This window comes from Cetorhinus maximus, chromosome 6, assembly GCF_964194155.1.
Source record: "Cetorhinus maximus chromosome 6, sCetMax3.hap1.1, whole genome shotgun sequence".
Taxonomy (NCBI): Eukaryota; Metazoa; Chordata; class Chondrichthyes; order Lamniformes; family Cetorhinidae; genus Cetorhinus; species Cetorhinus maximus.
In genome coordinates this window covers 77,950,569-77,974,582 of record NC_135884.1, presented here as the reverse complement: position 1 = coordinate 77,974,582, position 24,014 = coordinate 77,950,569, and the positions used below count along the sequence as shown (strand labels likewise).

Below are 24,014 nucleotides of genomic sequence, written 5' to 3'. Positions count from 1 at the left end.
TGAGATCCAGAAGCAAGACAGAGCAGTGGATTTTGTACAGGTGGAGCAGGAAGAATCAGTGGTAGCCAGAGAAGTGGGAATGTGTTCACCATGGAGACATGGCAAGGGAATTTAGGAAGGACAGAAAGTGAGGGAAAGGTGGAGGGGTGGCTCTGTTATTTAATGATGGTATTAGCACAATAGAGAGGAATGACCTAAATTCAGAAACCCAGGATGTGGAAACAGTTTAGGTAGAGATGAGAACTGGTAAAGGCAAGAAGTCACTTGTGGGAGTTGTGTACAGGCCCTCAAGCAGTAACCGCCTGGTAGGGTTGAGCATAAAGGAAGAAATCATTGGAGCTTGTCAGAAAGGCATGGTGACAATCATGGGAGATTTTAATTTACATATAAACTGGAAAAGTCAGATGGGCAAGATAGCCTGGATGGAGAGCATATTGAATGTTTTCGGGATAGTTTCTTAGCACAGCACATTCTGGAGCCAACCAGAGAGCAGGCTATAGTAGACCTGGTATTGAGCAACGAGATAGGATTAATTAAGAATCTCATAGTAAAGGCACCCCTAGGTAGCCGTGACTATAATATGATTGAATTTTACATTCAGTTTGAGGGAGAGGAGTGGGTCCGAGACTATGTTTTTAACCTTAAATAAGGACAATTATGAGGACATGAAAGCTGAGCTGGCTAAAGTGAATTGGCAAATTAGGTTAATAGAGATGCAGTGGCTAATATTTAAAGGGATATTTCAGAGTGCACAGAATAGATACATTCCAATGAGCAAGAAAATGTCCAAGGGACAGACACACCATCTGTGGTTAACTAGAAAGATTAAAGGGAGTATCAAACTTAAAGAAAAAGCATATAATTGTGCAAGGACGGGTGGCACGTCAGAAGATTGGACAGAATGTAAGTGACAGCAAGGAATGATTAAAGGCTGATAAGGAGGGAAAAATTAGAGTATGAGAGAAAGCTAGCTGGAAGTATAAAAACAGATAGTAAGAGTTTTTATCAATATTTTTAAAGAAAAGAGTTAACAAAGTAAGTGCTGGTCCTATAGAAAGTGAGCCTGGAGAATTGATAATGGAAAACAAGGAGATGGCAGATGAATTGAACAGGTATTTTGCTTCGGTCTTCACTATAAAGGATACAAGTAACATCCCAGAAGCAGCTATAAACCAGGAAATGGAAATGAGGAAAATTATAGTCACTAGAGGAGTGGTACTGAGTAAATTGTTGGAGCTGTGGGCTAACAAGTGCCCAGGTCCTGATGGGCTTCATCCTAGGGTCTTAAAAGAAGTGTCTAGTGAGATAGTTGATGCATTGGTTTTAATTTTCCAAAACTCCCTAGATTCGGGGAAGGTCTCATTAGATTGGAAGAAAGCAAATGTAACTCCATTATTCAAAAAGGGAGGGAGATAGAAAGTGGGAAACTACAGGCCAATTAGTTTAACAGGGAAAATGTTAGAAGCTGTTATTAAAGAAGTTATAGCAGGGCACTTGGATAAGCTCAAGGTCATCAGGCAGAGTCAACATGATTTTGTGAAAGGGAAATCATGTTTAACCAAATTATTGGAGTTCTTTGAGGAAGTAACAGGTGCTGTGGATAAAGGGGAACTGGTGGATGTAACGTAATTAGATTTCCAGAAGGCATTTGACAAAGTGCTACATCAAAGGTTATTGTGGAAAATAAAAGCTCATGGTATATTGGCATGGATAGAAGGTTGGCTAGCTAACAGGAAGCAGAGAGTAGGCATAAATTGTTTTTTTTCAGGTTGGCAAGTTATAACGAGTGGTGTGCCACAGGGATCAGTGCTGGGGCCTCAACTGTTTACAATTTATATAAATGACTTGGATGAAGGGATGGATGGGATAGTTGTCAATTGCTGATGACACAAAGATAGGCAGTAAAGTAATTTGTGAAGAGGACGTGAGGAGGCTACAGTGACATGGATAGGTTAAGTGAGTGGGCAAAGATCTGGCAAATGGAGTATAATGTGGGAAAATGTGAAATTGTCTATTTTGGCAGGAAGAATAAAAGAGAAGCACATTATCTAAATGGTGAGAGATTGCAGAGCTGTGAGGTGCAGAGGGACCTAGATGTCCTAGTGCATGAATCACAAAAGGCTAGTATGCAAGTACAGCAAGTAATTAGGAAAGCTAATAGAATGTTATCATTTATTGCGAGGGGAATTGAATACAATATGCTTCAGTTGTACAGGGCATTGGTGAGACCACATTTGGAGTACCGTGTACAGTACTGGTCTCCTTATTTAAGGAAGGATGTAAATGCGTTGGAAGCAGTTCAGAGAAGGTTTACCAGACTAATAACTGGAATGGGTGGGTTGATTATGAAGAAAGATTGGACAGACTAGGCTTGTATCTGTTGAAGTTTACAAGAGTAAAAGGTGACTTGATTGAAACATATAAGATCCTGAGGGGTCTTGACAGGGTGGATGTGGAGAGGATGTTTCCTCCTGTGGGAGAATCTAGGACTAGGGGTCGCCCATTTATAACAGAGAGGAGGCGAAATTTTTTCACTCAGAGGGTTGCGAATCTTTGGAACTCTCTTCCTGAAAAGGTAGTGGAAGCAGAGCCTTTGAATATTTTTAAGGCAGAGGTGGATAGATTCTTGGTAAGCAAGTGGACGATAGGTTATCGGGGGTAGGTGGGATGCAGATTTGCGGTTATTAAATGGCAGAGAAGGCTCGGAAGGGCTGACTGGCCTACTTCTGTTCCTTGCTCGTATGTAATCTACCCAAAGGAGTTCTGAAGGGCAGGTTACAGAGGTGTTTAAAGATTTTGTATGCAAAGGGAAAATATGTCCATGTTTACAGGGAAAAGCAGGAAAGTAAGTCAAAATTTTAAGGGATACAGGGGGGCTAGCCAGTCCTTAACATTATGGAATAGTGCTATCTGTTGTCCAGAAGCATTTTTGCAGGAGAGAGCTTTGATGAGGGTGATTCATGGAAGAGTCAAACCTAGTTCATTGTATAAAGTAAATTTTAAAAGTGATTTGAAAACAGGAGAGATGATTGTTGGGGTAGTAGAGAAATTGCACATGGGTTCAATTTATTCTAGGGAATGATATAGCTGGATCACAGATGTTGACTATGCCTACTGTAGTAGAGCAGCCTGTTGAGACACAGTCAACAGGGGTTTTACAGAAAGATTATCCTGGATTGTTTCCAGATTGTATGTTGACGAGGTCACAGACGCACAAGTTTAAACAGGAAGAGGAAGAATCTAAGAGACAGGGGAGGATGCTGAAATTCAGTTGGCTGGGTCTGTCTTTGAAGAGATTACTCAGGAAGAGAAGATGAAAGTCGATGAGGTTGAGGTGTTTAATTCATTGAAGTTTGTGGAGTTACAGCAGCAGGATCCAGACTTGAAGAAGTTATATCAGACTGCTTATTCTGAAACAAAAGCTGAATACATTCCAGAGTATTATGACATTAAGGACAAAGTGTTAATGCGGAAATAGAGAACGCCTCATGTTCCAGCAGATGAAAAGTGGGCGATAGTGTACCAAGTAGCGATACCATCTGGGTACTGGAATGAAATTTTGAGACTGGCTCATGAAATTCCAATGGCTAGACATTTGGGATTTAGGAGAACTCAAGCTAAAATACAAAAACATTTCTATTGGTCTGGACTACATAAAGATGTAGTCAAATTCTGTCAAACATGTCACACATGTCAGGTGATAGAAAAACCTCAAGCAGTGACTAAGTCTGCACCTTTAATGCGAATTCCAGCATTTGAGGAATTTACATCTGCTGTGGTCAGAACAATACCATCCTTAACCTTCTTATTCTGCCATGGATGATGTATCCTTCTCAAAGAATCTTTTTTTCCCCTCACTGGGATAAATCTTTGCTGGGAGTTATCAAATATCTCCTTAAAGGTCATTCATTGCAACTCTACTGCCCTGCCTCTTAAACTAGTTTGCCAGTTCACTTTAGCTAGCTCTGTCTTCATACCCTTATAATTACCTTTATTCCGGTTTAAAACACTAGTCTTAGGCTCACACTTCTCCCCTTCAAGATGAACATGAATTTCTATCATGTTATGATCACTGTCACCTGGAGGCGCCTTTACTATAAGGTTATTGATTAATCTTGTCTCGTTGCTCATTACCAGGTCTAGGGTAGCCTGCACCTAGCCTAGAATGTCCCAAATACACTCTATGAACTCAATCTCCAGGCTACCTTTGCCAATTTGATTCTTTCAATCTACAAATAGATTAAAATCACCCATGATTATTGCAGTACCTTTCTTACACGCTCCATTTATTTCTTCTTCTATGCTCTGTTTACGTGTATCTACTGTTAATGGACCTATAAACTTTACCCAAACTGATTCTACATCTTGGTCTTTCGAGCCAAGGTCATCTTTCCCTGCTGTACCAATGACATCCTTAATTAACAGAGCAACCCCAACCCCACCACCTTTTCCTAGCTTCCTATCTTTTCGAAATGTCAAATACCCTTCAATATTTAGGACCCAGCCTTGATCATCCTGCAACCATGTCTTGGTGATGGCTACCAAATCACACATATTTATTTCTATCTGTGCCAACAATTCATCCATTTTGTTACGAATGCTGCACACATTCAGATACAGAGCCTTTAACTTTGTCTTTTTACTATTTGTGCACTCTCTGCCCTTTTCTGCTGATGCACTTTTGAGTTTGAATGTCCCTTCGTGCGACACTCTGGTTATCATTACCTAAGTCGGTACTTTGCTCTAATACCTCATTGTTTCCCTTCCATTTACATATCCCCTTGCATGATCCCTCCCCCCGACTATTTGTTTAATGCCCTCTCTACTACCCTAGTTGTGTGACTCGCCAGAACACTGGTCCTAGCATGGTCCAGGTGAAGACTGTCCCAGTGGTACAGCTCCCACTTTCCCCAGTACTGGTGCCAGTGCCCCATGAATCGAAACCCATTTTTCCCACACCAGTCTTTGAGCCAAGCATTCATCTCTCTAAATCTTATTTACCCTGCGCCAATTTGCTCGTGACTCAGGTAATGATCCAGAGATTGAGGTTCTGCTTTATAATTTAGCCCCGAGCTGCTCATAATCCCAATTCAGAACCTCTTTCCTAGTCCTATCTATGTCTTTGGTGCCAATGTAGACCATGACCATTGGATCCTCTCCCTTCCAATGCAAGTTCCTCTCCAGCCCAGAGCAGATGTCCCGAACCCTGGCACCAGTCAGGCAACACAGCCGTCTGGACTCTCACTCCCTGCTGCAGAGAACTGTGTCTATTCCCCTGACTATACAATCTCCTGCTACCACTACATTCCTACCAACCTCCCACCCACTTGAATGGCCTCCTGTAACATGGCATCATGGTCAGTTTACTTATCCACCCTGCAGCCCCAATTTCATCCATACAGGCTGCAAGAGCCTCAAACTTTTTGGACAATTGCAAGAGCCGAGGCTCCTCCAAATCTCAATCCTGCCTCACCTACTGTCATATCCTCCTGTCCCTGACCAAATCAGAAGACTCTAACCTAAGGGGTGTGATTAATGCCTGGTATAAAATGTCTAGGTAACTTTCCCCCTCCCTGGTGCGTTGGTATCTGCAACTCGGCCTCTAGCTCAATGACTCTGAGCCGAAGCTCCTTAAGCTGCAGACACTTACTACACATGTAGCCCTCAATTAGTCCGGCACCTAGGAGCTCCCACATTCTGCAGCCACAACATATCATCTTCCCTGCCACCTTTGTTATGTTTTAATTAATTTATTACTTTCTTAATCAATTTATAATTAATAAATGCTACAACTCCCAATGCATTTGAATTCTCTCTTTAAAGGCTACCCATTGTTCAGTTACCATTTTGCCTGCCAACCTTTGTTTCCGATTTATTTGGCATAGATCTATTCTTATCCCATTGAAGCTGGCTTTCCCTCATTTAATTATTCTTACCCTGGATTGTTCTTTGTCCTTTTGCAAAGCCAACCTAAACCTTATGATACAATGATCACTGTCCCTTAAATGTTCTCCCACTGAAATGTGATCCCCCTGACCCACCTCATTCCCAAGAACCAGGTCTAGCAGTGCCTCCTTTCTTATTGGATTGGAAACATACTGCTGTAGGAAATTTTCTTGAATGCACTCTAGGAGCTCTTGTCCCTCTCTGCCCTTTACGCTACTGCTACCCCAGTCTATATTTGGATAATTAAAGTTCTCCATTACAACTACTCTATAATTCTTTCACCTCTCTGTAATTTCCTAGCAAGCTTGCTCCTCTAGATCTTTCCCATTAGTTGGTGACCAGTAGACTACACCGAGCAATGTAATAGTGCCTCTATGGTTCCTTACCTCTAACCATATAGATTCTGTACTTGACCCTTCTAGGACATCCTCTCCCTCCAGCATTGCAATGTTCTCCTCCAATACTGCCACCCCTCCCCCTTTCCTTCCTTCCTTATCTTTCCTGAACACCTTGTATCCAGGAATACTTAATACCCAGTCCCGTCCTTTATTAAGCCAGATCTCTGTTATTTCTACAGCCTCATATTTCCGAGTGGCTGTCTGTGCCTGCAGCTCACCTGTTTTATTTTCCACACTCTGCATATGCATATTCACATACATGCACAGTAATTCTAAATCAGACCTTATTACATTTTCTCTTACTCCAAACCCACCTAATACTTTACCATTTCCTACTCTAGTGCTATCTGTCTCTCTTAACTCTCTGTGTGCCTTGGGTTTTCTCTCCAACATGACCTCCTGGTTCCCTCACCCTGACCAAGTTAGTTTAATCCCTCTCCAGTAGCACGAGCAAATCCCCCTGTGATTTCAGAAAAGAAATCTGCTGTCCTAACCTGGTCTGGCCTACATGTCACTCCAGGCCCACAACAGGGGAATGTCGCTGGGCTAGTAATCCAAAAACCCAGGCTAATGCATGGGTTCAAACCCCACCACGGTAGCCAGCTGGTGGAAATTAAATTCAATTAATGAAATCTGGAATTGGAAGCTAGTCTCAATAATGGTGATCATGAAACTATCATCAATTGTTGTAAAAATCCATCTGGTTCGCTAATGTCCAATAGGGAAGGACACCTGCCATCCTTACCTGGTCTGGCCTACATGTGATCCAGACCCACAGCAGTGTGGTTACCTTTTAATTGCCCTCTGAAATGGCTGGTCAAGTTGTCAAAAAGGAAGGACACCACCATCTTATCAAGGGCAATTAGGGATGGATAATAATGACACCTAGATCCCATAAATGAACATGGTAGAACAGAACTTGAATATTGCTGAAGAGACATGTTGTCAAAGCTGTTCATCTTGCACTCTTCAGAACAAAAGCAAGAATGCCAAATTTCAAAGGGAACAACAATTTATACTACAGGAGAAAAGGCTGCTGATTAGTTGGAAAATCAATTCTGATTGGCCAAGGTGCTGCCATGGAGAAAGCAACATGCTTCTGGGTAATTCAAAAAAAGGTGCAAAGCTTGAACATATTCACTTTGCAGAGAACAGGGCCCTGCTTATGAATGTTGCCTCTAGCAAGCATAAATGAGCCATGTGACAAGTTGGACTGCCTTATCTTAATTATATTAAATCTTGATTATCCTAAATTGGTAGTGTAATTATCAGCGCACTCAGGATTGTTCAGCAAGTCTTGTCCAATTGTGCAATCACATCTAACAAGTAGATGTTTTGTCTTGGGTTTTGCAAGCACTGGGGAGGTTGAGTACGGTCTGTACTCTGCCTATTATGAGTAACTCAAGGAACGTGCCATTTGATTTGATCAGTCAATCAGTGATGTACAGCCTGGCATCACACAGGCACTGAAATTCACACACAACGTTTCTCAATCATGTGGCAGGCAGAACATCTTTCTGGATTGACGACAGCATCCTGCTAGTAGTAACTATCACTTGTGTAGCCACTGCATGGTAGCAGTGTGAAATGGTTCACTTAACCTATTGTTCACATTTTTCAGATACTTTGCTTTTCCAGGGTAATCTGAGGTGGACCTGGCACTTTTCAGGTCTGAACATGGTGGCCCTTAGCCCATTTGCAAGTTAGCGCAATACACAGTGAACAGTTGTCTGATCAGGATAGCCATTGTCCTGCAGTATAGCCATTGGTGTGCTGTATTCCTGCGTCAAGCTGCAGGGTGAGCAAATGTTCAGGACCCTATTTTCAAGAAACCTTTACAGCCTTCCACACTCAATATTGAGCACAACCATTTCAAATCACAATCACTGTTCCAATTATTTTGGGCAGCAGTTGCTTGTAACTGCTTGAACCCAACACATGTTATTTAATTCCTCCTGGCTTCCACCCTATCACAGGTCTTCTCTTTTGTACTTCGCTCCCCACTTCTGGACTTGCTTACAACCAGTTCTACCCAACTTTTTCCCAGTTCTGATGAAAGGGAATTGAGCTGAAACATTAACTCTATCACTCTCGCCATAGGTTCTGAGTATTTCCAGGACATTGCGTTTTACACCCTCAATCTAATATAGTTCAAGTTATCAATGTTTGGCCTCAGTCTCTTTCCGATCTCAGGAACATCATATCTGAATTTACCCAGCAGAAGTCCAAAGTAGAATGTCACCTGATACACACACGGGCTCCGTGAAGTAAAATCTTCCTCCAGGCTTCAGGATTCGAGCTATTTCAGCAAAAACCTCAAAACTGTGCATGGTGGCAGAGTTTGGTACTAAGCCTGAGAGCACGAGGTCAAAGCTGGAGTCCCGGTGAGCAGCTGAAGTTAGAGAGAGAGAGAGAGAGAGAGAGCAGTGATTGAAAGTCATGGGACAGCACGGTAAGAACAAAGCCACACTAACACCCCCCAAGCAGATCTTATTGGACAGTCTAAAGGCTGTATTGGCAATCACAGCATAGTCACCCAGCATTAAATACATCTTATTTATTAACATGCACAGGTACATGATTAAATAACAACCAAGAGAAACTCTTTCTCACACAGAGGGTTGAGCGCTGTGCAATGCACTACCAGAGTTAGAGACTTATGTCAACATTTAAGAATAACTTAGATAATTGTTACGGAAAGTGGGGATGACGGAATATTGGGAAAGAACAGGAACAAATGATGAGAATAGTGCTAGTGCGGAGGGTAGATCCCTCGCTGCTCAGTAACTCAAATGCTTAATTAGATATGGAGAATATTTTGTTGTCCGCTCTAATCAAGGACTGGTGGAAATGAGAGGGTGTGGAGTAAGCTAAGAAATCAGGCTGGATGGAGGTGACAGTCAGAGCTCCCCAGAGGTGAGAAGAGTGATAATATCACTGTAACTACTGGCAGGAAAGAGATAGACCATGTGGGAAGTGGAGAAAACAAAGTTAGTAAAGTAGCTTTGCAACTTACATATGGTCAGTCTCCCGATGTTTTCCATTGCCACATACCCGAATTCCCCAGTGACTGCCCGAATGTCTTGAACCAATTGCATCCCGGACTCAGCAGTGGATGAATTGTCCCAGAGGACAGCCACATTGTGGCCTGACATTATATCAAATCGATCCATTAAAAATCCTGAAAAACACAATATTATTAAATGCTGACAGCTACACGGAGCAGACATCTCCTCATTATCCCTCTCCCCCTGTCTCCCCGCTTTCCCTTCTCCCTCCCACCCATTTTCACCCTGTCTCTCCTCCCCTCCGTCTCTCACCCGTCCCCCTCTCGCGTCCCTCCCTCCCTCTCTCTCTCTCTCTCCCCGCCCCCCTTCCCCCGTCTCTTTCTCTGTATAGATATTTCCCTCTATCTCTCTCTCTTTATATACATATTTATGTCAGTATTTATGTCTCCACTTCGCACTCACTCTCTATTTCGGCGCTGTTTGGACGTCATCGGATCGCGACAACAGTGACATCACAGAAGACGTGATGGCGGCGCTCTGGCGGAGCGGACTGCAGAGAGGACTGCGGATCGGTAATCCACCCGGGGAGATGGTGCTGATACCGGGGCAGAGTGGAGAGGGAATCTGGACTGGGACAGTGGACAGGGCGCGGGGACTCGGGTGGTTATTTTATCCGCAGATTTGCCCAGTTTATTAGTCTCATCACGTTAGGGTTAATTTTAAATCTACAACATGAACCGTCTCATGTTTCACCCTTTCAAACACCACCTTTAAATCATCGAGATATCCCCTTCAGCCCAAATCCATTTCTGCTTCGCATCAGCCTCCTCACATCTTACTTCACCCAACCTTATCTCACCCGAACCATAACCTTCTCAATGTTTGATGGGGACAGCGCAGAGGGACCTTTGCTCTGCATTTAACCCCGTGCTGTACCTGTCCTGGCAGTGTTTAATGGGGACAATGTAGAGGGAGCTTTACTCCGTATCTAACCCAGTGCTATACCTGCCCTGGGAGTGTTTGATGGGACAGTGTAGAGGGAGCTTTACTCTGTATCTAATCCCGTGCTGTACCTGCCCTGGGAGTGTTTGATGGGGACAGTGTAGAGGGAGCTTTACTCTGTATCTAACCCCATGCTGTACCTGCCCTGGGAGTGTTTGATGGGGACAGTGTAGAGGGAGCTTTACTCTGTAACTAACTCCATGCTGTACCTGCCCTGGGAGTGTTTGCTGGGGACAGTGTAGAGGGAGCTTTACTCTGTATCTAACCCCGTGCTGTTCCTGTCCTGGGAGTGTTTGATGCGACAGTGTAGAGGGAGCTTTACTCTGTATCTAACACCGTGCTGTACCTGTCCTGGGAGTGCTTGCTGGGACAGTGTAGAGGGAGCTTTACTCTGTATTTGACCCCGTGCTGTACCTGCCCTGGGAGTGTTTGATGGGAACAGTGTAGAGGGAGGTTTACTCTGTATCTGACCTTGTGCTGTACCTGCCCTGTGAGTTTTTGATGGGGACAGTGTAGAGAGAGCTTTACTCTGTATCTGACCTTGTGCTGTACCTGCCCTGTGAGTGTTTGATGGGGACAGTGTAGAGGGAGCTTTACTCTGTATCTGACCCCGTGCTGTACCTGTCCTGGAACTGTTTGATGGGGACAGTGTAGTGGGAGCTTTACTCTGTATTTGACCCCGTGCTGTACCTGCCCTGGGAGTGTTTGATGGGAACAGTGTAGAGGGAGGTTTACTCTGTATCTGACCTTGTGCTGTACCTGCCCTGTGAGTTTTTGATGGGGACAGTGTAGAGAGAGCTTTACTCTGTATCTGACCTTGTGCTGTACCTGCCCTGTGAGTGTTTGATGGGGACAGTGTAGAGGGAGCTTTACTCTGTATCTAACCTTGTGTTGTACCTGCCCTGGGAGTATTTGATGGGATTAGTGGGGTAGTGTTTTTTTGCTATGTTTGAATGGCAGAACTGAAGCCCCTTTTCTCTCCCAGCAGCTGGTCTGTACTCCCGTGATGTAGTGCGCAGGGGTCTGCGAGCATCAACGTACTTAAGCATGTTTGGTGAGGAGCAGCAGCCCAGAGAGCATTACCAGAGCTCACAGACGTACACAGTGGCTCAGGAATCATACTCCAGGTATGGTCAGCAGCTTTGAAGCTCCTGCAGATGAGCAGTACAACGGCATCATTCACCATATCGAGGAGTAATCGGCTTCACAGGAAATTAAAAGCAGCATCCCCAGTCGTTCAGATCACAAGAGAAACTAAATGGTGTAAGATGTAACCTTTCCTCACAGGTCACCATATGGTTCCGTCATGGGAACTATGCGAAATAATAAGACAGTCCTCAAAGCTCAAATTAAACACAAGTGCCGACTAGGTTTGAACCATACCTTCCCCCCGTTATGAGTCTCCAGTTACCATCTAGAAGGACAAGGGCATCAGATAGATGGGAACGTCACTACCTGGAAGTTCCCCTGCAAGCCACTCACCATCCTGACTAGGGAATATATCGCCGTTCCTTCACTGTCACTGGGTTAAGATCGTGGAACTCCCTAACAGCACTGTGGGTGTACTTACACCACATGGACTGCAGCGGTTCAAGAAGGCAGCTCACCACCACCACCTTCTCAAGGGCAATCAGGGATGGGCAATAAATGCTGGCCCAGCCAGCGATACCCATATCTCATGAAAGAATAAAATTGCCAGATTCTGTACTGTATGTTTGAGTGTAATGGCAAATGTACATGAAAGCTCAGCGGTATTACAGTTGGCATAGTGCTTGCAGTATTACAGTTGGCATAGTGCTTGCAGTATTACAGTTGGCATAGTGCTTGCAGTATTACAGTTGGCATAGTGCTTGCAGTATTACAGTTGGCATAGTGCTTGCAGTATTACAGTTGGCATAGTGCTTGCAGTATTGGCCTCCACATTATTGGAAAGATGTTACAGCAATAGAGGGTTGCAGTGCAGATTCACTTGGATGCTGGCTTTATGGAGACATCCAAACAAAAACTTGAAATAATTGGTCCTGTTTTAGATACAAGCGAGGAACTGGTTGAATGATTTAATAGTGATGTTTTATATCATGAACAGTTGTGACAGAACAGAAACAGACTCTTTGCAGTGTTTGAGATGTGTGATATTTAGGATAGAGGGCGGGAGAGGCTTTTCACACCAAAGCTTGCGAGTCTGTGGAATGCATTCTTAGAGTCAGTGACTCAGTAGGGAGTGTGTTAGAAATAGTTTAGATAAGTGATTTAAGGAAAGCATGCTGATGGTATATGGGAACAGAAACATAGGACTGGAATAGTGCTTCTGTGGCAGGTAAACACCAAAATGGACAGGATGAGCCAACCATTGGTACCAGCTGCTGGGTGAGCTGGAGGTGCTGGCTGCTGGGTGAGCTGGGGGTGCCGGCTGCTGGGTGAGCTGGGGGTGCCGGCTGCTGGGGGTGCCGGCTGCTGGGTGAGCTGGGGATGCCGGCTGTTGGGGGTGCCGGCTGCTGGGTGAGCTGGGGGTGCCGGCTGGAGCGGTAAATTGAGCACAATTCTCCTGATTCTACGGGAGATGCTGCTGGAGCTGTGTGCATCTATCTGTCCGTACATATGTAACTGTGTGCAGTGATTGGACGAGAAGGCCCTCCACACTCCCTCCATGTTTGAATACCTTTCTGACCCTATGGAATCCATAAGACAGTATTATTCCATACCTCCAGAGAGATTTAGAGAAATTGGGAAGAGGTGAAGGGAAGAGGCAAAGCACTGGGCACTGAGTGAGAAAGTACTGTTGTTAATTGTGTATTGATTGAGTGTTTAATTGTATTAAGCTGGTGGACTGGGGACTGAGCTGTGCTATATATAGGAACAGCCGGTGTGCAGAGGGCCAACCAGCTCAGGGGACCTCCTTGTTAACTTGCTCCTGGGCCTGCCCAAGGCAGCGGGCAGTCGAGGGGTCATTTGGCCCGACTCCCTGCCCCTCTTCCAAGGTTATGTCTGTGCCCGCGTGTCCCTGCAGAGGTAACTAGGTGTTGGAGGCCTTTCACAATTGGCGGGCACCAGGGGACTGGACTACAACATCACCCCTGGGAATGTTATTTTAATTTAAGATGAGATTTTCTTTATATTACGGTGGGTTAATGGGACATTTAATTAGTCATGGGTTCGAAAAAGGTAGGAACAGACTGAAATATAATTGTTGGATTGGAGATGTATGATATATAAGGTGTCTCTGTGAATTAACACTTGTAACTGGATTAAGATTCCAGTTCCTTCCTTCAACCCCCGTCTCTCTGAATTGTAATGACTGTTACTGGATCACCACATTTCCACGCCATCCTGATCACAATCAGTCGTGTTAGAAAATGGCACAGCTGGATCTGCTGCAGGGAACCAATGGGGCACACCAGTGCTGTCACTGTTTTCCAGCTCGGAGATGTGACTCCCCTTTCTCCTGGGTTAATCAGATATGATGGAGGAACTGGGTGCATTTCTTACTCTTCTGTTCACCTTTTTCCAGCAGTCATTCCGATCAGAATGGGCAGAAATCAGAGGGATTTGAATCTGAAGAGGAGCTGAGACAGCAGCTCCTTTCTGCAGCTCTGGAATTTGTTCCCAGCTTTGGCTGGTCACTGGAGGCCGTGGCAGAGGGAGCCAAGGTAGAGGAACCAAGATTTGCTCATAGCTACAAAGCAGTAAAAATTGTTGTATCTGCACAAACTTCCAATCTGCTGAATTCAATTTCCTGTTCCTGTACCGTTTATCCATTCGAAATTCCTAATTCGCATTTCCATTGAAACAGCCTGTTTAAAAGGGTCAATCTGTCATACCCTCTCAGCACTGGTGATGTTAAAGCATCTCATGTTTCACGTTACCCTCTACACCCTCCCCATCAAACACTCCCAGGACAGGTACAGCACCAGGTTAGATACAGAGTAAAGCTCCCTCTACGCTGTCCCCATCAAACATTCCCAGGGCAGGTACAGCACGGGGTTAGATACAGAGTAAAGCTGCCCCTACACCCTCCCCATCAAACACTCCCAGGACAGGTACAGCACCGGGTCAAATACAGAGTAAAGCTCCCTCTACACTGTCCCCAGCAAACACTCCCAGGGCAGCTACAGCACGGGGTTAGATACAGAGGAAAGCTCCATCTACACTGTCCCCATCAAACACTCCCAGGACAGGGACAGCACCGGGTTAAATACAGAGTAAATGTCCCTCTACACTGTCCCCATCAAACACTCCCAGGACAGGTACAGCACAAGGTTAGATACAGAGTAAAATTCCCTCTACACTGTACCCATCAAACACTCCCAGGACAGGTACAGCACAGGGTTAGATACAGAGTAAAGCTCCCTCTACACTGTCCCCATCAAATACTTCCCAGGATAGGTACAGCATGGTGTTAAATACAAGTAAAGCTCCCTCTACACTGTCCCATCAAACGCTCACAGGGCAGGTACAGCATGGGGTTAGATACAGAGTAAATCTCCCTCTACACTGTCCCCAGCAAACACTCCCAGGGCAGGTACAGCATGGGGTTAGATACAGAGTAAATCTCCCTCTACACTGTCCCCAGCAAACACTTCTAGGACAGGTACAGCACGGGGTTAGATACAGAGTAAAGCTGTTTATGCAGTTCCTCTTTGAATACCTCGATTGACCCTGCCTCTGCCACACTCACAGGCAGCGCATTCCAGATCCTCATCACTCGCTGTGTGAAGAAGCTTTCCCTCATGTCGCCATTGCTTCTTTTGTCAATCACCTTAAATCTTTCTCCCTCTGGTTCTCAATCCTTCACGAATGGGAACAGTTTTTCCCTATCTACTCTGTCCAGACACCTCAAGATTTTGAATATCTCTCTCAAATCTCCTCTCACCCTTCTCTTCTACAATCTATCAACAATCTATCACCCCTGGAACCATTCTCGGGAAACTTTTCTGCACTCTCTCCAATGCCTTCACATCTTTCCTAAAGTGTGGTGCCCAGAACTGGACAGAGTAACCCAGCTGAGGCTGAACCAGTGTTTTATACTGGGTGACCATAATCTCATTGCATTTGTACTCTCTGCCCTTATTAACACAGCCCAGAATCCAGTAGGCCTTATTAACCACTATCTCAACCTGTCCTGCAACATTTAATGAGTTATGCACATGTACCCCCAGGACTCTCTGATTCTGCATCCCCTTTGAATTGTACCGTTTATTTTATATTGTCTCTCTGTGTTCTTTCGACCAAAATGAATCGCTTCACACTTCTCTGCATCAAATTTCATCTGTCCCTCTCTTTGCTCTATCCCACATGGCTCTCACACTCTCTCCCTCTCTTTCCTCCCTCCTCGCTCGCTTTCTTCCTCTGTCACTCCCTTGCACTCTCCCTATCTCCCTCTGTCCCTCTCTCGCGCTCTCCCTCTCTCGTCCCTCACCTCCCTTCATTCCCTTCTCTCAAACCTTCCCTCTCTCACTTTCTTCCCCCTCACCCTCTCCTGCTCTCTTCCCCCTCACCCTCTCCCGCTCTCTCGATCTCTTTCTCTCTCGTGCTCTCATTCGCTCGCTCTCCCTGCTCTCTCCTTCTCGCTCTCTCCCTCTCCTGCTGCTGGCTCTCTTCCTCTCTCTCCGTCTCTCCCTCCCTCTCTCAGTTTTCTCTATTCTTTTCCTCTCCCTCTGTTGCCTCTTCCCACCCTCACTCACTTGCTGGTGTATGTCTCCCTCTTTTGCAGGCTACATCTCGCGCTCTCCCTCGCTATCTCGCGCTCTCCGTCTTCCCTCCCTCGCTATCTCGCACTCTCCCTCCCTCGCTATCTCGCGTTCTCCCTCCCTCGCTATCTCGTGCTCTCCCTCTCCCTCCCTCGCTATTTCACGCTCTCCCTCTCTCGCGCTCTCCCTCTCCCTCCCTCGTTATCTCGCGCTCTCCTTCTCCCTCTCTATCTCGCGCTCTCCCTCTCCCTCGCCGTCTCGCGCTCCCACTTCCCTCCCTCGCCGTCTTGCGCTCTCCCTCCCTCGCCGTCTCGCGCTCTCCCTCTCCCTCCCTCGCCGTCTCGCGCTCTCCCTCCCTCGCCGTCTCGCGCTCTCCCTCTCCCTCCCTCGCCGTCTCGCGCTCTCCCTCTCCCTCCCTCGCCGTCTCGTGCTCTCCCTCGCCGTCTCGCACTCTCCCTCTCCCTCCCTCGCCGTCTCGCGCTCTCCCTCGCCGTCTCGCGCTCTCCCTCTCCCTCCCTCGCCGTCTCGCGCTCTCCCCCTCCCTCCCTCGCCGTCTCGCGCTCACCCTCTCCCTCGCCGTCTCGCGCTCTTCTTCTCCCTCCCTCGCCGTCTCGCGCTCTCCCTCTCCCTCCCTCGCCGTCTCGCGCTCTCCCTCTCCCTCCCTCGCCGTTTCGCGCTCTCCCTCTCCCTCCCTCGCCGTCTCGCGCTCTCCCTCTCCCTCCCTCGCCGTCTCGCGCTCTCCCTCTCCCTCCCTCGCCGTCTCGCGCTCTCCCTCTCCCTCCCTCGCCGTCTCGCGCTCTCCCTCTCCCTCCCTCGCCGTCTCGCGCTCTCCCTCTCCCTCCCTCGCCGTCTCGCGCTCTGCCTCTCCCTCCCTCGCCGTCTCGCGCTCTGCCTCTCCCTCCCTCGCCGTCTCGCGCTCTCCCTCTCCCTCCCTCGCCGTCTCACGCTCTCCCTCTCCCTCCCTCGCCATCTCGCGCTCTCCCTCTCCCTCCCTCGCCGTCTCGCGCTCTCCCGCTCCCTCCCTCGCCGTCTCGCGCTCTCCCTCTCCCTCCCTCGCCGTCTCGCGCTCTCCCTGTCCCTCCCTCGCCGTCTCGCGCTCTCCCTCTCCCTCCCTCGGCCTTTCCCCTCCCTCGGCCTCTCCCTCGGGCCCCCCCCACCTTTGGCCTCTCCCTCGGCCACACCTCCCTTCCCTCAGCCTCTCCCTCGGCCCCCCCTGCCCTCGGCCCCCCCTCCCTCTTCCCCCCACCCTCGGCCCCCCCTCCTATCCTTCCCCCCCCCCCCCCTCTCGGCCCCCCCTCCCCTCTCTCGACCCCCCTCCTCCCCTCCCTCTGCCCCCCCTGCCCTTCCTCGGCCCCCCTCCCCTCCCTCGGCCCCCCCTCCCCTCCCTCGGCCCCCCCCCCCCTCCCTCGGCCCCCCCTCCCCTCCCTCGGCCCCTTCCCTCCCTCGGCCCCCCCTGCCCTCGACTCCCCCCTGCCCTCGGCCCCCCCTCCCCTACCTCGACCTCTCCCCTCCCTCGGCCTCTCCCTCAGCCCCACCCTGTCCCTCGACCTCTCCTTCTCCTCCTGCTGACTCTCCCTGTCCCTGCCCCAGTCTCCTCTTGGTGCCAATGATTGATTCTGTCATCGGATGATGAGGGATAGGATGGTGCTAAGCTGCAGTGTCATCATCAATGTGTCCTCTGCCTGTTATCCTGTCTCAGGTGCTGGATCTGTCACCAGCAGTGACTGGGATGTTGAGTCATGGCCCAGGGGACCTCGTTCTGCACTTTGTGTGCCAGTGTAACAAGCAGCTCTCTGAACAACTGACTGAGCAACACCTTCAGGTCCAGGCGGGACAGCAGGAGTAAGTATGACAGTAGATATAATGGCCTCAGACACTCCACTTTTCTGATTCACACAGGTAGATAATTATCCAGAGAGTTCAAAGCCATCGTGGCAGTTTGAGAGTTTAGATTTGGTTTTAACGAGTCTGGAAATAAAAAGCTGGGTTCAGTAAGAGTGAGGAGAAAACTGTTGGAATGATGTAAAACACAGCTGGTTCAAGAATGGCTTTTAGATATTGAACCATTCTGTCTTTACCATGTCCGGACCCACACCATTTTGGTTAACTTCTCAAACGTGCCCTCTCAACAAGACTCTCAGATCAATGGGTAAAGGAGAATGCTCATCACCAATCCCTCCCCCCTCGCCCACCCCCCTCTCCCTCACCCCGTCCCCCCCTCGCCCCGTCCCCCCCCCTCGCCCCGTCCCCCCCCCTCGCCCCGTTCCCCCCCCCTCGCCCCGTCCCCCCCCACCTCGCCCCGTCCCTCCCCACCTCGCCCCGTACCCCCCCCTCGCCCCGTTTCTTCCCCCCCCCCCCCCCCCCCCCCCCCGGCCCCGTCTCGTCCCCCCCCCCCCGGCCCCGCCGTCCCCCTCCCTCGCCACGTTCCCCCCCTCTCCTGCCACGCTTTGCCTCGCTCTGACTCCCCACCTCCCTTGCCTGGTCCCCCCACCTTCATCACCCTGTCCCCCTTACCCAACTCCCCACCTCTCTCACCCCGCTCCCTCCATTCTGCCAGGTGAGGGACCTGAGCAAGACAACTGCGATGCCTTGCTCTCCCCGCACTCAATGCGTTTAGGACTGGAATGAGACCCACCTTCAGCAAGAACTTTCAGGAAAGGATGGGAGTATCAGGAAACCATTTCTTCTCTGATCTAACTCTTTATTGCTGTATCTGAAGATTTTCCTTTCTGTACACAGAGCCAAGAAGACTGATGGATTTGTGAAGGATGCAGTGGAAGCGAGGCTCCGGATGGTGATCCCTTATATAGACACCTGGCCGCAGGTAAAGGCACAGCAGTCAGACCTCACCTGTATGTTCGGGTAAACCCAGGGACTAGCCGGCTCCTGGGCGCAGTACGTTGATAAACATACAGGCTGGAGAACACATAACCTGTATGCATAATGAAGTGAATTGAATTCAGCACCGTAATCTACTGAGGCTGGGAATTCTACGGAGAGTAACTCACCTCCTGACTCCCCAAAGCCTGTCCACCATCTACAAGGAACAAGTCAGGAGTGTGATGGAATGCTCCCCACTTACCTGGATGAGTGCAGCTCCCACAACACTAAAGAAGCTTGATCCAGGACAAAGCAGCCCACTTGATTAGCACCCCATCCTCAAACATTCACTCCCTCCACCACCTACGCACAGTAGCAGCAGTGTGTCCCATCTACAAGATGCACTGCAGGAATTCACCAAGGCTCCTTAGACAGCACCTTCCAAACCCACGACCACTGCCATCTAGAAGGACAAGGGCAGCAGATCGATGGGAACACCACAATCTGGAAGTTCCCCTCCAAGCCACTCACCATCCTGACTTGGAAATATATCGCCGTTCCTTCACTGTCGCTGGGTCAAAATCCTGGAACTCCCTTCTTAACAGCACTGTGGGTGTACCTATGCCACATGCACTGCAGCGGTTCAAGAAGGCAGCTCACCACCACCTCCTCAAGGGCAACTAGGGATGGGCAATAAATGCTGACCCAGCCAGTGACGCCCACAGCCCGTGAATGAATTTTAAAAGAAGGACGCCCACTGTCCTCGGTCCCACTGTTGATGATCTCCATCTCCTGTTGCCAAGGTTTGGATCTTTCAGGCCTTGTGATTGGTTGCATGCAGTCTGAACACCAGGATGTGTTACTCTCTGCAGCTGGGGATTTCTGCCAGTCGGAGTAAACTCAACACCCCATGTTTCACACACATGAAGCCGCCAAGCCATTAAAAGCCTGCCTTCCCCTCTTCCTGATCAAAAACATATCCACAGCACACTCAGCTGGAATAACATATTGGACAGGCTCCCAACGGCTCTTCCTGTTATACTGTCAGTCGTATCACTTTGTCCTCTGGAGATCTCGCAACACTTTACAGCAAATCAAGCATGGTCATTGTTGTAATGTTGGAAATGTGGCAGCCAATTTGCACACAGCAAAATCCCACAACCAGCAGTCTCAGTACTGTATTGGAGTATCAACCTAGAGAGTGCCACCCACTGAGAGGCTGGTATCCAATTACCAGTCCCACTGTGGTGTTGCACAGTGTGAGTGTCAGTCCGTAACACACTGCTGACTAACCCGACCTTGCAATAATGTCCCTGATTACTCCCCATGACCACGTGTCATTTTCATTGTAATACTCCATGTACAACTGTTATGGAAAATGCACTAAAGCAAATCTTGCCAATCTCTGGCAGGCTATGAGTATTTTACTGCTCCCACAAAACATTGCCGAGAGTTTGAGGAACCTGACGAATATGGTGGATGAGATCTGGTACTACGCAGGAGACAGGTCCACAGACGTGAGTAACACAATGAACTTAGGGGAGGGAGGTCAGACTGAGGTAGGAGGGAAGGAGGTGAGAGTGTGGGGGAGAGGGGGTGTGTACGGTTTTACCAGCCGACGCTGGCTGGGGTACAGGTTTTACCAGCCGACAGCAGCTGGGGTACAGGTTTCACCAGCCGACAGCGGCTGGGGTACAGGTTTCACCAGCCGACAGCAGCTGGGGTACAGGTTTCACCAGCCGACAGCAGCTGGGGTACACGTTTCACCAGCCGACAGCAGCTGGGGTACAGGTTTCACCAGCCGACGCCGGCTGGGTTACAGGTTTCACCAGCCGACGCCGGCTGGGGTACAGGTTTCACCAGCCGACGGCGGCCGGGGTACAGGTTTCACCAGCCGACGGCGGCCGGGGTACAGGTTTCATCGGCCGACGGCAGCTGGGGTACAGGTTTCACCAGCCGACGGCGGCTGGGGTACAGGTTTCACCAGCCGACAGCGGCTGGGTTACAGGTTTCACCAGCCGACGCCAGCTGGGGTACAGGTTTCACCAGCCGACAGCGGCTGGGGTACAGGTTTCACCAGCCAACGCCAGCTGGGGTACAGGTTTCAGCAGCCAACAGCGGCTGGGGTACAGGTTTCAGCAGCCGACAGCGGCTGGGGTACAGGTTTCACCAGCCGACAGCGGCTGGGGTACAGGTTTCACCAACCGACAGCAGCTGGGGTGCAGGTTTCCCAGCTCTCAGCTGCACTTGGGCATCACTCTTCATGTGTGAGGATATTCCACAATGGACAGTATCAGAGCTGAGCCTGATCCTGTCCTCACTTGTGATGCACTGTCACTCCCTCATGTTCTACTGGAAGCTGGGCTGATTTTCTGTCAGGGATCACTTACCTGTTGAGCAGTGAGTTTGCAAGCTGCAACCATGCACAATTCAGCAGCACTAACTAGAACAAGAGGTTGAATGGGGTTGTTCTTTACTATCATTGTCCTGTGACAGTAACAGTTTTTCTTTTTTGACTCCTGGACAGTCTAACTGGTACACAAAGCGAGCCATTCTAGCAGGAATCTACAATACTACAGAGCTCGTGCTGGTACAGGATTCCTCTCCGGATTATGAGGACACTTGGAACTTCCTGCAAAACCGTGTTAATGATGCTGTCAACGTGGCTCATTCTGTCAAACAGGTGAGACTCCTGGAATCCTGGGGAATTTCACTAACATCAGCTCGAGCTGTCAGCTTCCACACGTACACCTCGGGGATCACTCACGGTGCGTATTCGTCACATTCAATATTCCTCTTAAGCTGCAGAGCCATGCAGCAGCCTGGAAGCTAACCATGTTGGCCATGCTCTTTTGAAAAACTGCAGCAATACAGCTGCTCAATGACATTAACTGCACCAGACATTGAAAACCAGTTTAAAGGGAACTTAGAAACATAGAAACTAGGAGCAGGAGTAGGCCATTCGGCCCTTCGAGCCTGCTCCGCCATTCATTATGATCACGGCTGATCACCCAACTCAATAGCCTGCTCCTGATTTCTCCCCATATCCTTTGATCCCTTTTGCCCCAAGAGCGAGATCTAACTTCTTCTTGAAAACATACAATGTTTTGGTCTCAACTACTTTCTGTGGTAACGAATTCCACAGGCTCACAGGCTTTGTGAACTTTGTTCACAACCACTCACCATTCACACTCAGCACATACTTCCAATCATGCACTTGTTACTCTGACCAAGCCCGCTGGGGGATCGCCCGCCCGCTGGGGGATCGCCCGCCCGCTGGGGGATCACCTGCCCGCCCGCTGGGGGATCGCCTGCCCGCCCGCTGGGGGATTGCCCGCCCGCCCGCTGGGGGATTGCCCGCCCGCCCGCTGGGGGATTGCCCGCCCGCCCGCTGGGGGATTGCCCGCCCGCCCGCTGGGGGATTGCCCGCCCGCCCGCTGGGGGATCGCCCGCCCGCCCGCTGGGGGATCGCCCGCCCGCCCGCTGGGGGATCGCCCGCCCGCCCGCCCGCTGGGGGATCGCCCGCCCGCTGGGGGATCGCCCGCCCGCTGGGGGATCGCCCACCCGCTGGGGGATCGCCCGCCCGCTGGGGGATCGCCCGCCCGCTGGGGGATCGCCCACCTGCCCGCCCACTGGGGGATCGCCCGCCCGCTGGGGGATCGCCCGCCAGCCCGCCCGCTGGGGGATCGCCCGCCAGCCCGCCCGCTGGGGGATCATTGACTAATCTTGTTTCCTTTTGCAGGCTGGATCAACAGGCAAAGCCCTTTTCCAGGGTCTCGTTGGTGCTGCAGTGACAGTAAGTGAATGTTTGGGTATTTACAACCAATACAAAGTGCTAGACCCCGAGTGCCTGCTGTGGTGTTGAGTCACACACACCAAGCCTGAGGGCCCAGGCTGGATCCTGGTCCTGGGCTGTGCTATATCATCCAGAGTGGGAGCTGCTAGTATTTACCCAGCCACAAGCGTTGGAAAGTGTGTGTGAGAGGAGGGCAGCAGTGATGCCTGTTGCAGTTGAATAGCTAATTGGCACCTGTTGTCTGAGATCACACAAGATTGGCTACTTGGGTGACACCCTGAAGGCCGCCTGGTGTCTGGGACTCTATCCCAGTACCCACGACAATCTTCAGGAGACAGAAGGGATTGTTGGGCAGAAGCTCCAGCCTCCTCCCCTCACCTCCATGCCACCCTCCCCTTGCCCCCCAACCCTCCAGGCCCCTGTGCACCCCCCACCCCACCCCTCCCCAACCCTCCAGGTTCCTCTGCAACCCCCCCTTCAAGCCTCACGTCCTGGGCCCCCCACTGCCTCCCCAAAGGCCCTGCCCTCAACCCTCCGGGGCCCTCTCACCACCTCCCGGGGCCCTCTCACCACCTCCCCAGCCCCCGCCTCATCCCCATTCCCTGTCGCTTACCCAGGCTAATGATTGTTCCCTTTTTCTGCTTGAACAGCTGAAGAACCTGAGTGGTATTGCCCAGAATCGATGAGCAGCCTGTGGGCATCAAGACAAGTGGAGACTAGGACTGGCACCCCTGAAATCGTGTCTCAGGAAAGGCTGCACAGTGTGTACGTGTGAATGAGTGAGTGTGCACGTGTGACTGTGCAAAGAGGGATTCTTTATATGTAGAGTCATGTGTTAAAAGTGAAAATAAAGAGCAATCCAAGGAGAAAATAAATTATCCTGCTGTGCAGTCTGAGGTCACTGAGGGCTCAGTTTACACTTCAACAGTCTCGGGACAGTGGGAAACTGACTGGAAAGTGGGCAGCAGTCTGGGATGGGGCATCTGTTTGGACAGTAGTTAGTGGGCTGGGCAGTGGGCAGCGGGCCTCAATCTGAGCATTAGGCCGCGGTCTGGGCAGTGGGCCGCGGTCCGGGCAGTGGGCCGCGGTCCGGGCAGTGGGCCGCGGTCCGGGCAGTGGGCCGCGGTCCGGGCAGTGGGCCGCGGTCCGGGCAGTGGGCCGCGGTCCGGGCAGTGGGCCGCGGTCCGGGCAGTGGGCCGCGGTCCGGGCAGTGGGCCGCGGTGCGGGCAGTGGGCCGCGGTCCGGGCAGTGGGCCGCGGTCCGGGCAGTGGGCCGCGGTCCGGGCAGTGGGCCGCGGTCCGGGCAGCGGTCTGGGCTGTGGGCCACGGTCCGGGCAGAGGTCTGGGCAGTGGGCTGT

General features: G+C 49.9%; 2 protein-coding genes across 14 annotated transcripts in view; one reads left to right on the top strand and one right to left on the bottom strand.

The window, feature by feature from the left end:
- The window catches only part of ciapin1 (cytokine induced apoptosis inhibitor 1), a 39,115-nt gene extending 29,303 nt beyond the window's left edge, over nt 1-9,812 (bottom strand). For 3 of the 7 annotated variants that reach the window (XM_078543889.1, XM_078543890.1, XM_078543891.1), the window contains exon 1: nt 9,361-9,542. In XM_078543889.1, coding sequence (XP_078400015.1) covers nt 9,361-9,517 — 157 coding nt within the window. In that variant the 5' untranslated portion in view covers nt 9,518-9,542. Of the gene's footprint in view, nt 1-8,586; nt 8,737-9,360 lie in introns of all 7 variants that reach the window. The other 4 variants (XM_078543885.1, XM_078543886.1, XM_078543888.1 and 1 more) reach the window with 3 other exon arrangements.
- On the top strand, nt 9,777-23,535 carry coq9 (coenzyme Q9 homolog (S. cerevisiae)). Of its 7 annotated transcripts, none has more exons than XM_078543894.1 (9): nt 9,777-9,924; nt 11,343-11,481; nt 13,863-14,001; nt 17,741-17,883; nt 18,781-18,865; nt 20,274-20,378; nt 21,389-21,544; nt 22,604-22,657; nt 23,308-23,535. In XM_078543894.1, exons 1-9 carry the CDS (start codon nt 9,879-9,881, stop codon nt 23,341-23,343), a joined length of 903 nt encoding a protein of 300 aa, XP_078400020.1. In that variant the 5' UTR covers nt 9,777-9,878; the 3' UTR covers nt 23,344-23,535. The 7 variants fall into 7 exon arrangements, with proteins under 7 accessions (XP_078400020.1, XP_078400021.1, XP_078400019.1 ...); XM_078543895.1 differs by having other exon boundaries at nt 9,807-9,924; nt 11,340-11,481; nt 13,866-14,001; XM_078543893.1 differs by having other exon boundaries at nt 9,807-9,924; nt 11,340-11,481.
- Nucleotides 23,536-24,014: the final 479 nt, after the last annotated feature.